The 11,624-nt window shown below is 58.4% G+C and overlaps 5 protein-coding genes across 9 annotated transcripts in view; 2 read left to right on the forward strand and 3 right to left on the reverse strand.

The window, feature by feature from the left end:
- The window catches only part of THOC6 (THO complex 6), a 2,847-nt gene extending 987 nt beyond the window's left edge, over positions 1-1,860 (reverse strand). Inside the window, exons 1-8 of the mRNA XM_006913909.3 lie at positions 1,731-1,860; positions 1,046-1,161; positions 876-940; positions 681-784; positions 555-592; positions 411-459; positions 219-290; positions 25-127 (exon numbers count right to left, since the gene is read on the reverse strand). Of these exons, the coding sequence (XP_006913971.1) occupies positions 25-127; positions 219-290; positions 411-459; positions 555-592; positions 681-784; positions 876-940; positions 1,046-1,161; positions 1,731-1,769 (586 nt within the window). The 5' untranslated portion in view covers positions 1,770-1,860. The remainder of the gene's footprint in view (positions 1-24; positions 128-218; positions 291-410; positions 460-554; positions 593-680; positions 785-875; positions 941-1,045; positions 1,162-1,730) is intronic.
- A 271-nt stretch (positions 1,861-2,131) lies between these two features.
- HCFC1R1 (host cell factor C1 regulator 1) lies at positions 2,132-3,453 on the forward strand. Of its 4 annotated transcripts, none has more exons than XM_006913906.3 (4): positions 2,137-2,267; positions 2,503-2,628; positions 2,741-2,869; positions 3,109-3,453. In XM_006913906.3, the coding sequence occupies exons 1-4, from the start codon at positions 2,173-2,175 to the stop codon at positions 3,242-3,244; spliced, it is 486 nt and encodes a 161-aa protein (XP_006913968.1). In that variant the 5' UTR covers positions 2,137-2,172; the 3' UTR covers positions 3,245-3,453. The 4 variants fall into 4 exon arrangements, with proteins under 4 accessions (XP_006913970.1, XP_006913968.1, XP_006913969.1 ...); XM_015591222.2 differs by having other exon boundaries at positions 2,160-2,267; positions 2,572-2,628; XM_006913908.3 differs by lacking the exon at positions 2,503-2,628 and having other exon boundaries at positions 2,132-2,267; positions 2,680-2,869.
- Positions 3,454-3,702: 249 nt separating this feature from the next.
- Positions 3,703-5,750, reverse strand: TNFRSF12A (TNF receptor superfamily member 12A). Its single transcript, XM_006913910.3, has 4 exons — positions 5,588-5,750; positions 4,770-4,874; positions 4,421-4,555; positions 3,703-4,317 (listed from the first exon to the last, which is right to left on the reverse strand). Exons 1-4 carry the CDS (start codon positions 5,679-5,681, stop codon positions 4,262-4,264), a joined length of 390 nt encoding a protein of 129 aa, XP_006913972.1. The 5' UTR covers positions 5,682-5,750; the 3' UTR covers positions 3,703-4,261.
- Positions 5,751-5,866: 116 nt separating this feature from the next.
- CLDN6 (claudin 6) lies at positions 5,867-9,534 on the forward strand. 2 transcript variants are annotated; one of them, XM_015590993.2, is made up of 2 exons: positions 5,867-6,479; positions 8,177-9,534. In XM_015590993.2, the coding sequence occupies exon 2, from the start codon at positions 8,205-8,207 to the stop codon at positions 8,868-8,870; it is 666 nt and encodes a 221-aa protein (XP_015446479.1). In that variant the 5' UTR covers positions 5,867-6,479; positions 8,177-8,204; the 3' UTR covers positions 8,871-9,534. The 2 variants fall into 2 exon arrangements, with proteins under 2 accessions (XP_015446479.1, XP_006913973.1); XM_006913911.3 differs by having other exon boundaries at positions 8,182-9,534.
- Positions 9,535-10,174: 640 nt separating this feature from the next.
- Positions 10,175-10,828, reverse strand: CLDN9 (claudin 9). The gene has a single exon (XM_006913912.1). The coding sequence runs from the start codon at positions 10,826-10,828 to the stop codon at positions 10,175-10,177; it is 654 nt and encodes a 217-aa protein (XP_006913974.1).
- Between the last annotated feature and the right edge of the window lie 796 nt (positions 10,829-11,624).

Here is an 11,624-nt window from a genome sequence, read left to right on the forward strand (position 1 = left end):
CCCTCCAACCGGATATTCCCTTACCCCAAAGCCGCACGGCCCCATCCTCGCCACCCGACAACACTTCAGGGCTCCGCTCCCGCAGTGCCAGGCAGTGAATATAGTCCGTGTGGCCCCGGAGAGCCCGCTATAGGGAGAGAGGCAGTGTCAGGATGAGATCCAGAAAGAATGCCTCTCCCCACTCCTCCCTGACTACCCCAGCTCCATGACACTCTCACTGTGAAGGTCCCTGTCTCAAGGTCCATCGTATGCAACTGGCAGTCTCCCCCTGCCAGGATGAGGGAATTCTCCTGAAGAGGAAGGGAGGGTGGGATCAGCAGTCAATGTCAAATCAGGACAGTGATGGAGAAGGATCGAAGTATAGGCCAAGAACAAGGCAGAGTAAAGCCTTAGTTATAGAGGGCTCAGACCTTGGGAATAAGAAGCAAAGCATTGATCTCAGGCACTTCCAGGCTGGTCCTAGGGGAAGGATAGGGGAGGGAAAGTGGGGGTCAGCTCTGGTGAGGCAGCAGCTGCACCCCCATGTGCTCTCTGTTCACATGGCCCTGGCTCACCTGTATGGGGGCTGATGTCGCCATAGCTCCTTACAGCCCTTTGTGGAGGAAAACAATGGGTGACCTCAAAGGCTCTCTCAGGGGCTGGATGCCCCAGCGCCCCTTCCCCAGCTCCATACTTCTTACCTTCTTGAGAATCTCTGCCCAAAGCCAGGCCTTCACCTCTCCGTCACCAGCACTGAACAGATGTCGATCAGTGGAGACCATGCTATAGACAGGCCCATCATGGGCTAAACGGAAATGCAGAACCTGAGTGACTCTGTCCTGCTTCCCTCCTCTACCCTGGGGTCCCTGTAAGCCAGACTCAATGGCTACACTCACCTTGGAAGGTCACTACGGGCTTCTTACTTTCCTCTTTGGCCTCGGAACTCAAAGCAGCAGACAAGCTGAAGGGAGAGGGGGGCGGGGTCTGAGTCAGAAGTAGGGGGCATCAGTCCCGGGAGGGCCTAGTGCCAGAGTTAATGGGTGGTATGGAGCAGGGGCGAGAGTACCTGAAGATGGCTATCTGCCCATAATTGTTGCCAGCTGCAAGGAACTTCCCGCAGGGTGAGACACTCTGGGAGAAAACAGTCATGTGCAGCCGCTGCAGGGCCTGAAACACTTCCATCTGTGGGGAGAGGCTGGATGAAGGCTGTCTGAGACCTTCCATCCACAAACTCCTTCCTGGTTCCCCTGCCACCAGTTGGGCCACTGCCCAAACTTCTCAGCTTTTTGAGGCGCACTAAGCAGGCACCTGCCCATACAATTCCAGTAGTGGTTCCAAGAAGAGGGTGAGGAAGGGGAAAGTTGAGTTGTTAATGCCTAGTAGGACCTTGAGCAAGCCCCAGCCTCTCCTCCAAGTTTCTTCAAATGTCAAATGGAGCTCACAAGAGATTCTGTCACGATTGGATGAGTTACTGTATATAAAGAGTTTTGCACAGGGCTGCCTCATAGAAAGCGCATAAACAGTGGCTCTATTACCCCAATACAGAAAAACGTCCTGCCTTCTAAATCCTACTGACTTTCACATTAGGTCCCTGAGGTATTTCTGGGTTACTCTTCCGTCCCCGGGGTCAGAAGCCGAGTCGCACTGACCAGACCACACAAAACAGGGCTCAGGATACGATTCATCCCCTCCCTACGAGCCAGGCATGGACTACAAAGCCCATAAGGCACCGCACACCACGCACGCCTCACCTGACCCAGAGGCACCGCCTGCGGCACAGCTCGCTCCATCGCGAGAACTACACGTCCCAGAGTGCTCCGCGCGCAACGCAGCCTCACGCGTCCCGACGTGTCACTGAGCGGCACACCACCACCGAACCTCACCACCCCAATACCGCCGGTCGCATCGGCGCGCAGGCGGCCGCTGCGTACCACCGGAAGCCCAGGAGCCGAGGTGACCACTGCGGAGATCCTCGACACTTAAGTGGCGCCCACCACAATCCCGCTACACTGGGTCCCCTCCCCCACGGAGCACACCCGCCTTCCAGCCGCGCGCCAACTGTCTTCCAAGCCTGCGCGGAATCTTGCCGTTACGCGCGCCTAAAGCCACGCCTCTCACGTTGGGCCACGCCCTCGAAGGCTCCGCCCCTGTCGCCCGGTTCCCGCCCCTCTACCCACAGAACTCCGAACCCCAATGATCCTTCAGCAATCTCCGGAACGAGGACCCCCGGGTCAGGCCTTGCGCGACCTACGGGCCGCCTCGGGGGCACCTCGAGGCCTGGACGCGAGGTGTGTGTGGGGGGGGGCCCTGGGTGGACCTGGCCCAGGGGCGCAGGAACTTTATCTGGGAGCTCAGGGTTGATGTGCAGGATGACACTCGGTGTGGCGAATCAGCAGGGCCTGGGTATAAGTGCAGATGGGTTTGGAGACTTCTGAGGCAGGCTGCTGGATGGCCCAGGAGAGTAGGGGTGACTTAGGCATCAGCTGAAAGGGATGAGCTGAACGTTCCTGGTTTACCCTGCAGGCTCAGGCGAGCAGATCTTGGATATGGGGCCAAGAGGGTGGAGTGCACCTGGCTCTTTTTTCTTCCCAGCTCCCCTCCCCGAGGAGCTGTGCCCATGAGCACCAAGCGGCGCCTGGAGGAGGAGCAGTGAGTTTGAGGGCAGGGAGGGACTCCCAACGAGACCTCTTGTCACCTCAGGTCCCCATCAGCCTGCTTCCTCTGAATATCCCAGCCTGCCAGCCTCTCGGTCTCTCCCCAGGGAGCCTCTGCGCAAGCAATTCCTGTCTGAGGAGAACATGGCCACCCACTTCTCTCGACTCAGCCTGCACAATGACCACCCTTACTGCAGCCCCCCCATGGCTTTCCCCCCAACTCTGTCCCCACTCAGGTAGGCACCATCCACACTATCCACCAGCTGGGTCTTCTGGAGGATCACACCCGGTCCTGGGAGCCAAACTCTAAGCCCTGCCTCATCTGCTATTTTTAGCTTTTAGTCAACCTGTCATTCCTCATCTTGGCTCCTTAGATGGTGCCGGTAGCCAGGGAGCCCCTGGGGACCTGAACCTGGTTTGGGGGTGGCTCTGCCCCGCCAGCCTCAGCCGTCTGCCCTGTCATTTCCTCTTCCAGGAGCCCTTGTTCTGAGCTGCTTCTCTGGCGATACCCTGGAAACCTGATCCCTGAGACCCTTCGGCTTCTGAGGCTGGGGGACACCCCTGCCCCCCATTATCCTGCAACTGCAGCTGGGGACATAATGGAGTTCTGAGTGCTGGCAGTCAGTGCCTCTCCCCAACAACGGAGACCAACACCCCCACAAAGCAACCGGCTGCCCTGCTTTTTCTCCAGACCAGGCCTCTGGGCACCAGGACATGAGCCTCAATGAATCCTGAGGTTGGGAGGGGCAGGAAAGACAGCAGCAGGGAAAGGGAGGCATCCCCTCCACACACCAGAACTGAATAAAGATTACTAAGCTGATGAAGGCTTTAGTCTGGAACCTGGGGCCTTTGGAAAGAGGGAGGGCAGGGCTCGGGCACTCGATACTAGGGTTTCTCCTCAAGATCTTCCCTGGAAAACGGTCAGGGCCAGGCCAGGTCCTGGCAGGCTGGGCTCAGGCATTGAGAATGTGTGAGTCAGAGCCTCACCCCCGCCCCCGCGGCTGTCTGACTCACTCCTCTTTCCATCTCGGGGAAGTCAGGCTGGGGATCATGCCACTCTCCGAACCTCTTAAAGTTAAAGATTCTTTTATTAATAAATTCTCCCACCCCTCCAAACTTTCTCCCCAAAATAAATATCTCCCCCCCTTTGAGGGTTGGGGGGGCAGTGTCTTAGAGCCAGCCCCCCTAGAGGGCCAGCCCCCTAGTGTTAGGAACAGGTCCCTAATCCCCCCGGCTAACACCCCAATGCTGGAATTTCAGCACATCTTTGTGGGTGGGGCTTGGTGTTGTGTCTGTCCCTCAGGTCAGCCTGGCCCCCAGGCCATGGGGTGCAGGACCCTTGTGCAAATGTTGCGGTTCTTTAGTGTCGACTGTTAGGTGTGAGCCAGTCCGGGTCTCTTTTTCTGTCCTGGATCCAGAGACAGGGCAGTCAGATACCTTGGAAGTCTCTTCTGAAGCCTGGGTCCAGGCCTCAGAGAAGTGATTCACCTGTCATCCCCCATCCCTGCACACCCCTGTGGCTGGAGCAGCCTGGCTCTGGCTGAGCCTCAGAGGCAGGGGCTGGCTCCAGAATGAATGAATGAATGAATAAGTGGGTGTGGCCTCCTGCTGGCAGGGTATCCTCATTGTCACTGGATCAGTGCTACTCCAGGACAGCCTTCCCCGCCGGTCTCCTCTATGGGGGCTGCAAGATAAGAAGAGGGGTCATCAAGAGCGGGAGAGGGTGGGGAAGAGATGTTGAGGAGTGATGGACGGGTGGGCGGGCAGGCAGGCCAGGGCACACTTACTGGTAAACTTCTCTCTCCTGCGGCACCGTCTCCAGACCAGGAAGCCGGAAAGCAGCCCCAGCACGAGGGCCAGGCTCAGGGTTCCCCCCAAGATGGGCCACAACAGCTGGAAGGAGGCTGGAGGGGCCGCAGTGCCTGGGAGTGAAACTCAGTAGTCAGACCTCCCCTCTCCGGACCTGCCCCACCCACTAGATCTGAGCCTCAAGTCTCTCCTTCAGATGGCCCCTACCAGGATTAGAGGCCCTTTCCTACTCCCCACCCACCACATTAATTCCCAGGTCTGAAGTCCTCCAGCAACTCTCTTCCCCGAGTCAGGGTCTGCTCATCTCTGGCCCTGCCCGCTACTCACAGCCCAGGCAGAAGTCGCTGTGCGGTCTTGCCGGGCACGACGCACAGTCCATGCACTTGTCGAGGTCTGCGCTCCAGGAGCTGCCGCGAGAGCAGGGGGTGGTGCCTGGGGAGGGGGCTGTGGGTCAGAGGCTGGGGGCGGGGCGCAGCTATTCTGGGGGTTGAGGTCAGGGTCCGCCGGCTCGAATAACGTGAGTCACCGGCGCCCTCCTCCCGCATTCCTCACAGGTGACCGCACGGCCCGACCGGGACACTGCAGCGCGGGGAGGAGGGGGGCGTAAAGCGGGAGGGGGGGATCAGGTCCCCACAACCCTCCCCCCCGCCGTCGGCGGGTGACTCATTCCTGGGCACCAGGCCCGACCCCGGTCCCTCCCCCCACATAGCTGGGCACTGAAGTCACCGGATGGAAGGGGGCACCCCACATGGTATCGGGGCACAGACCCCCGTGCCTCTCTACAGCCCCCCGCTACGACTCTTCGGCCACTGGGGCTGGGCAGACCTGGTGTTGACCAGGCTTGGGCTATGCCCCTTCACTGAATGAGACAACCCGCCCTCAAAATTTTTCCACTTCCGAGTCCAGACTTTAAGGACAGCAGCCCCCGAGTTGGACAGGCAGACAACTGAGGCCCGTACTGAGGATGACACTCTGAGCGAGATGGGACCTCCCCTGGCTAGGGAGTGTGGTGTCTGGAGACTTGATCCAGGATCCCATGTCCCCTCAGTTCTACCCTCTCTTCTAGACACCAAAACCTGGTCCCCGATCCCCGGCTGGGGAGTCCCTGGCCCTCACGCCCAACCCCTTATCCGCGCCCAGCGTACCTGGCACCCGCTCCCCGGCTGCGGCGCACAGCAGCGCCAGCCCGAGCCCCAGCACGAGGAGTCGCAGCAAAGGGCACAGCGGGCCGGGAGCCATTGTGAGCGTCCCACGGCCGCTGCTGTCTACGACCGCCGCCCGCGGCCCGCCGCCGGGACAGACAGCATCAGCTCCGCCCCCGCCCCCGCCTTCCGGGGCAGACCCCTTGCCTCCGCCAGCCCATCGGCCCGCCCCTGGATGCCCCGCCCCTCCCGGCCCGCTAAATTCAGTCATTCGCTTTGCAAACATCCCTGAGAGCTAGGGGCCGGGACCGTAGGGACGAAGACCTGACTGCCCTCTCGGTGCTCAGGTCCCGGAGGTTTGGGATGAAGGGGGATCAGATATGAAATCACACATTGCAGAGCTAACTGCAGCTTTCGTAAGGGCCCCGGGGGTATAACAAAAGCATAACCAAAAAAATGATAATGCTTCATTTCTACCTTAGGACATGATTACCTACTAAAATGTAGGTTCGTTGTCTCCATTTTGCAGAGTATGAAACCGAGGCTCAGGAAGCTTAGGTGAGTTCCTGAGGTCACAGCGTTAGTAAGTGGCAGAGCCGGGAGCTGAGACCCAAGCTCCGTTTGGCTCCATGCCCTGCGCCCTGACCCACTGAGGGCCGCGACCTGAGCCGCTAATGTCCCCACAACCGAGCCAGGTGTAGGCGCAGCAGCCCCAGTCTCGAGCGCCCCCGATTGACGAAGCTGGGATTCGCGAGCCCGCGGCGATCTGGACTGGGGTCTCTGCCCCTCCCCGGGGCGGTGGTCCAGTGACGTCACCGCCTCTTTAAGACCCCGCCTCCGCCCCATCCCTGCATTCGTCTCGCTCTTACGAATCTCTGCGGACTCTCCTTCTCAGGTGAGCCAGTGGGCAATGTACATGTTGTAAGAGAGAAAGTGGATGCCTCGACGAGCGGGGTGCAGGGGGTGTGGCCCGTTGGAGAACTTGGAGTGATCTCCTGGAGGCGGCCACCGTAGTCGACGAGTCTCCCAGCTCGGAAGCCGCCGAGCAGATCGAGTCCTTCTGCAGCTCATGAAGGGTTAAACGCTCCTTCTCCCCTCCCGTGGGACAAAGGCACCGAAACCGGGTGCCCCTCCCCCACCTGCGCTGCTCTCTGGGGCGGGCTCCCCTCCCCCTCACCTGCAGGAGCGGACCCTGAGTCGGCGCCGCCATTAAACTATCCTGGGCGCGCGGCTCCCAGGCTAGGGGTGGTGAGAACATCCACTTTCAGGCCGGGCTCCTAAGGAAAGTAGGGATTGAGAGCGGGCAGGGGCGCACTCGGACTGAGGCCGAGCTCATAGGGTATGAAAAGGAAATGGGTCGAAGGCAGAGGAGGGGCGCAGGGTGCCGAGGCCCGCGTGGCCCCGGCCCTAACAAGGCCAGACGCCTGGAGGCTAGGCAGAGGACTGGGACCAGCAAGGTCTGGCCCGCCCTGTCCGATATTCCCCCGACCTCTTCAGCTCCGGCCAGATAAGGTTCGGATGCAAATGAGGAGTGGAGAGTGCCACCTGGCCACACTGCTGGGCTGGTGCTAGGTTCAGGTCCAAGCCGAGCGCTTTAGGCAATGGAGAGCCACAACAGGACCCTGAACAGAACTGATCCCGGTGGAGACCTCCAACACTAAGTGGGTGTGAGGGGAGACAATGGGGTCACTGAACCAAAGGACCTAGTTCACTGGATAGACCCCAAAAGTTTTAGCTCCTTTTAGGGAAGTCGTAGCCTGAGAGCATATTGGGCAAGAATATACAAGAAAAATGTCCCTAGCCTTTGGGAGTATGTTCTGTGGCCTAGGGGAGGGCAGAAGAGCAGGACCCAGGGAGGCAGCCCTGGCCTTTGGGAAGGAAGTACTTTTGGATGGGAGGGGTTTTTTCTCATCTCCGGCTCCTGGAGGTATTGGCTGGGCTGGGGCAGGCCAGGTGGAGGCTGGTGGGCCATCCAGATACAAGATCTTTAAGATCAAACTGGTAACCACCTACCTGGGATACAAACCATCTTGGTGTGAGGGGCTTGGACACTCCTGTTGGATTGTGGGAGGAAACTTGGATCTCTAATCTTGGTCTTGAAACTGACAAGTTTTGAGCCTGTTACTCATGGCTAGAGCCAACCTCTCATCTGTGTGCCCTGTGGAAAACATCTGTAAACTGCTCTGTCTCTTCATCCCCTTTTTGGGGCTTTGCTGTTTGATAAAATGTACCCAAAGTGGCTGAAGCTAGGGACTAGCATTTGCATAGGCTTTATATTTTACTTCACTTACACTCGAAACAGCCAGGACCAGATGGCTTACTTATTCCTTATTGTAAGCCAGTGCTTGTCACATAATGAGGGAAAAATAAATAAATGCTAAAGCATTAAATGCTCATTTTGCCCATGAGAAATTAAGGTTCAAGGAGCATACTCTGCCTATGTTACAGGACATGGTGTCCCAACTTCCATAGTTTATACTCTTGGTGTCCTGCGTTCTTTGTGGCTGTGGCACATGGCATGGGGATTAAGTAGCACTCATTGGGAACAAGGGGTCTGGGCCAGCAGGTCTTAACATTACTTATGTCTCCCAGTGCAGCTCCTCTCAGCTTCAATCTCACCATGGCCTCTGCTGGTCTGCAAATACTGGGGATCATCCTGACGCTCCTTGGCTGGGTGAATGCCTTGGTGTCCTGCGCCCTGCCCTTGTGGAAGGTGACCGCCTTCATCGGTAACAGCATCGTGGTGGCCCAGGTGGTGTGGGAGGGGCTGTGGATGTCCTGTGTGGTGCAGAGCACGGGCCAGATGCAATGCAAGGTGTACGACTCAATGCTGGCACTGCCCCAGGACCTGCAGGCCGCCCGTGCCCTCTGTGTCATCACCCTCCTCATCACCTTGGTGGGCCTGCTGATCTACCTAGGTGGGGCCAAGTGCACCACTTGTGTGGAAGACAAGGACTCCAAGGCCCGTTTGGTGCTCACTTCCGGGATCATCTTTGTCATCGCAGGGGTCTTGACCCTGATCCCCATCTGCTGGACCGCCCATGCCATCATCCAGGACTTCTACAACCCTCTGGTGGCAGAGGCCCAAAAGCGGGAGCTGGGGGCCTCCCTCTATCTAGGCTGGGCGGCCTCTGGCCTTTTGTTGCTGGGTGGGGGGCTGCTGTGCTGCACCTGCCCCTCTGGGGGGTCCCAGGGCTCCAACCATTACCTGGCTCGATACTCGGCATCGGCCCCACGTGCCAACTCTCAGGGTCCCTCTGAGTACCCCACAAAGAATTATGTCTGATGTAGGGTAGGAGAGTGGGTCTCCCTTGATAGTGGAGCCTACCCCCTGAGCTGGAATCATCAAGATGCATGACAGCTTCAGGGTTGCTTTTATCTTGGTTTTGCTTTTTATTTGGGAGGGGTGGGATTTTTTTTTTTAATCCATTTGATAACCACCAAACCAAAAAGAAACTCGATCTTCCACTTGGGCTCTGCTGCTGGCATTTCTCACCTTTGGGTGATGAAACCAAGGATGCGACACTTCAGTTTCTGGATTTCTCCACCCTGGACATTCCCATCTTGGAGGCCAGCTTGGAGCTGTGGCCCTAGGGTGAAGGCTGCTTGCTGGCCAGGTGTTTTGTAACAAGATGCTTTCACAGTCTGTCTCCAAAGAGTTTTTGCTGCTGTTGGGGCAGTTCCTCCCTGGTCTTGAAGAGACAAGCCCCGCCTTGCTGGTCAGGCCTCTGGAGCTCCAGGGGCTTTTGTGCCTCAAATAACCTCTCCAAGAGCAGGTGATTAAGTTACCAAAGAACCTTCTACCTCCAAAGCTTCTGTCTCTTCCGACCTGAGCCATGTCCCAGCCATACTCCAAACCCCTGAACCTCTCACCTCCAGCCCCTGCACGCTTCTGTCATGCCCCGCCCACACGCACCAGTTTTTACTAAATAAAGTGTGTTTTGTTACTTGCCATTGGTGTTCCTGGAGGGCTGCTGAGTTCTAGCCTACTGTGAGGAGGTGAACGCCAACAACTAGCCTCCTTTATTCCCCCCTGCCTTGCAGGACTTGGAGCAGGCCTTGGCCTGGCAACACTTGGGAGGCCACCTGGCCTTCCCTGCCCAATAACAGATCAAGGCAGCCAGAGGTACAAATACTCTATTTATTCTGGGGACTTGGATGGGAGCAGGAAGGACTGTGCTGGGCCTCCTGGCCTCGAGGAGATGCTTCACCCAGAGGACCTGGCCTGGACCTCTGGATGTAGTGGTGGCCAGGCGGGAGGAAACTACAAGGCAGGCAGAGCATGATCCTCTTGTTTTGAGCCAAGGAGCTACTGCCCTTTGGGTGAGGCCCAGGTTCCAGGGACAGGGGAGGGCTCAGGGAGGAAGAACAAGAGGGCCGGCCTAAGTCTTGGACAGCAGAAGAAACAACTGGGCAAGAGAGGCAGGGGCAGGCCAGGAAGTGAGAACCTATTGAGGAGGGTCTGGTCTCAGCTAGGCCATCTGAGACTACCCCAGCAGCCATGCTTGGCTGGAACCAAGTGAGTTTCACTTGTGGGAGGGGTTGACAGAAGGTAGGGCCTAGAGAGGACATCAAGCACAAGGGGAGATTTCATACGTAGTCCCTCTTGTCCATCCCAGATGTGCCAGAACGGGAAGGGATGGAATAGCCCAGCCTGGGTCCACGGGGCCGTTCGATCTGGGGTGGAGGACAAGTGCAGCAGAGGAGACCCCCGCCCAGCATAAGCAGGGCAGCTGCTGCCCAGCCCAGGTAGAGAGAGGCCCCCAACTCTCGCTTGAGGGCCTCGGCCACCAGGGGGTTGTAGAAGTCCTGGATGATGGCGTGGGCTGTCCAGCAGACAGGGATGAGAACCAGGATGCCTGAGAGGAGGAGGATGACCCCCGCTGTGAGCACAATGCGAGCTTTGGCACCTTCGTCCTCCACGCAGGTTGTGCACTGGGCACCAGTGATGGCCACCAGAAGACCAAGCAGGGCCAGCAGTAGAGCGATGACGCAGAGGGCACGGGCAGCCTGCAGGTCTTGGGGTAGTGCTAGCAGTGAGTCATACACCTTGCACTGCATCTGGCCTGTGCTCTGCACCACACAGGACATCCACAGCCCCTCCCACACCACCTGGGCCACCACGATGCTGTTGCCGATGAAGGCGGTCACCTTCCACAAGGGCAGAGCGCAGGACACCAGGGTCCCCAGCCAGCCCAGCACAGCCAAGGTCATGCCCAGGAGTTCTAGGCCAGTTGAAGCCATCTGCTCCCTCAGGTCTTCTCAATCCTTGGCGGCCTGGTTAATGGAGGAGTCGGTCAGACGCTGCCAGGTAAGGGTTGTGGTGCCCACCAGTAAGCGGTAGTCAGTGTCCTCAGACCAGGACAGTCCTCACATCTGTGGGCCTCTTGCAGGGCATCTCCTCTCTCGGTGCCCCTCACAGGTGTCTCTGGCCCCTGACAAACACAAATCAATTTTACAGTCCTCCTCAGCTGAGAGGCTGATGTCCCCTTAAGGGGCCCGTCACCCAGCAGTTGCCCAGGGGCTGCTGCTCCTGAAACCCCGCAGTCACATCCTGGCCACTGTCTGACCAGCTGCACAGAACAACCCCCCTTCAACGACCCACCTTCAGGCTGGAGAGAGCCTCGTCCTCTGGCAGGCGCAGGTTTACAGGTTTACGCTGAGCAGTGCACCCTTGCTGGGTGCCGCCTGGGGACTGCTGGCTCCTAGCTGCAGGTGGGGGTGTTTTAAGGCCGAGGCAGGGGAGGAGCAGTGAGGCAGAGACTGGGGAAGCCAGCGCTTCGGGGGAGGAGGCAGAGGAGGGGATGGTGGTGGTGTATGGGGGGGTGCCCAGTGTTAGGAAGGAACTGGAGGGGAAAGAACATCCATGAGAACCCAGGGATGAAGAAATGGGGAGACTGAGGATCAGCTGGAAAGAAGGAATGGGGGGCAAAATGTCATTGGCTCAGAACAGAGAAGAGGAGATGTTGAGGGGCTCGGCTTGCCTTGCTGAGCCTCCTCCCCCCCAGCCACCCTCCCCTGCCATTCTTGATTTCCCTCC

This window comes from Pteropus alecto, unplaced genomic scaffold (assembly GCF_000325575.1).
Source record: "Pteropus alecto unplaced genomic scaffold, ASM32557v1 scaffold44, whole genome shotgun sequence".
In the NCBI taxonomy this organism is placed as follows: Eukaryota; Metazoa; Chordata; class Mammalia; order Chiroptera; family Pteropodidae; genus Pteropus; species Pteropus alecto.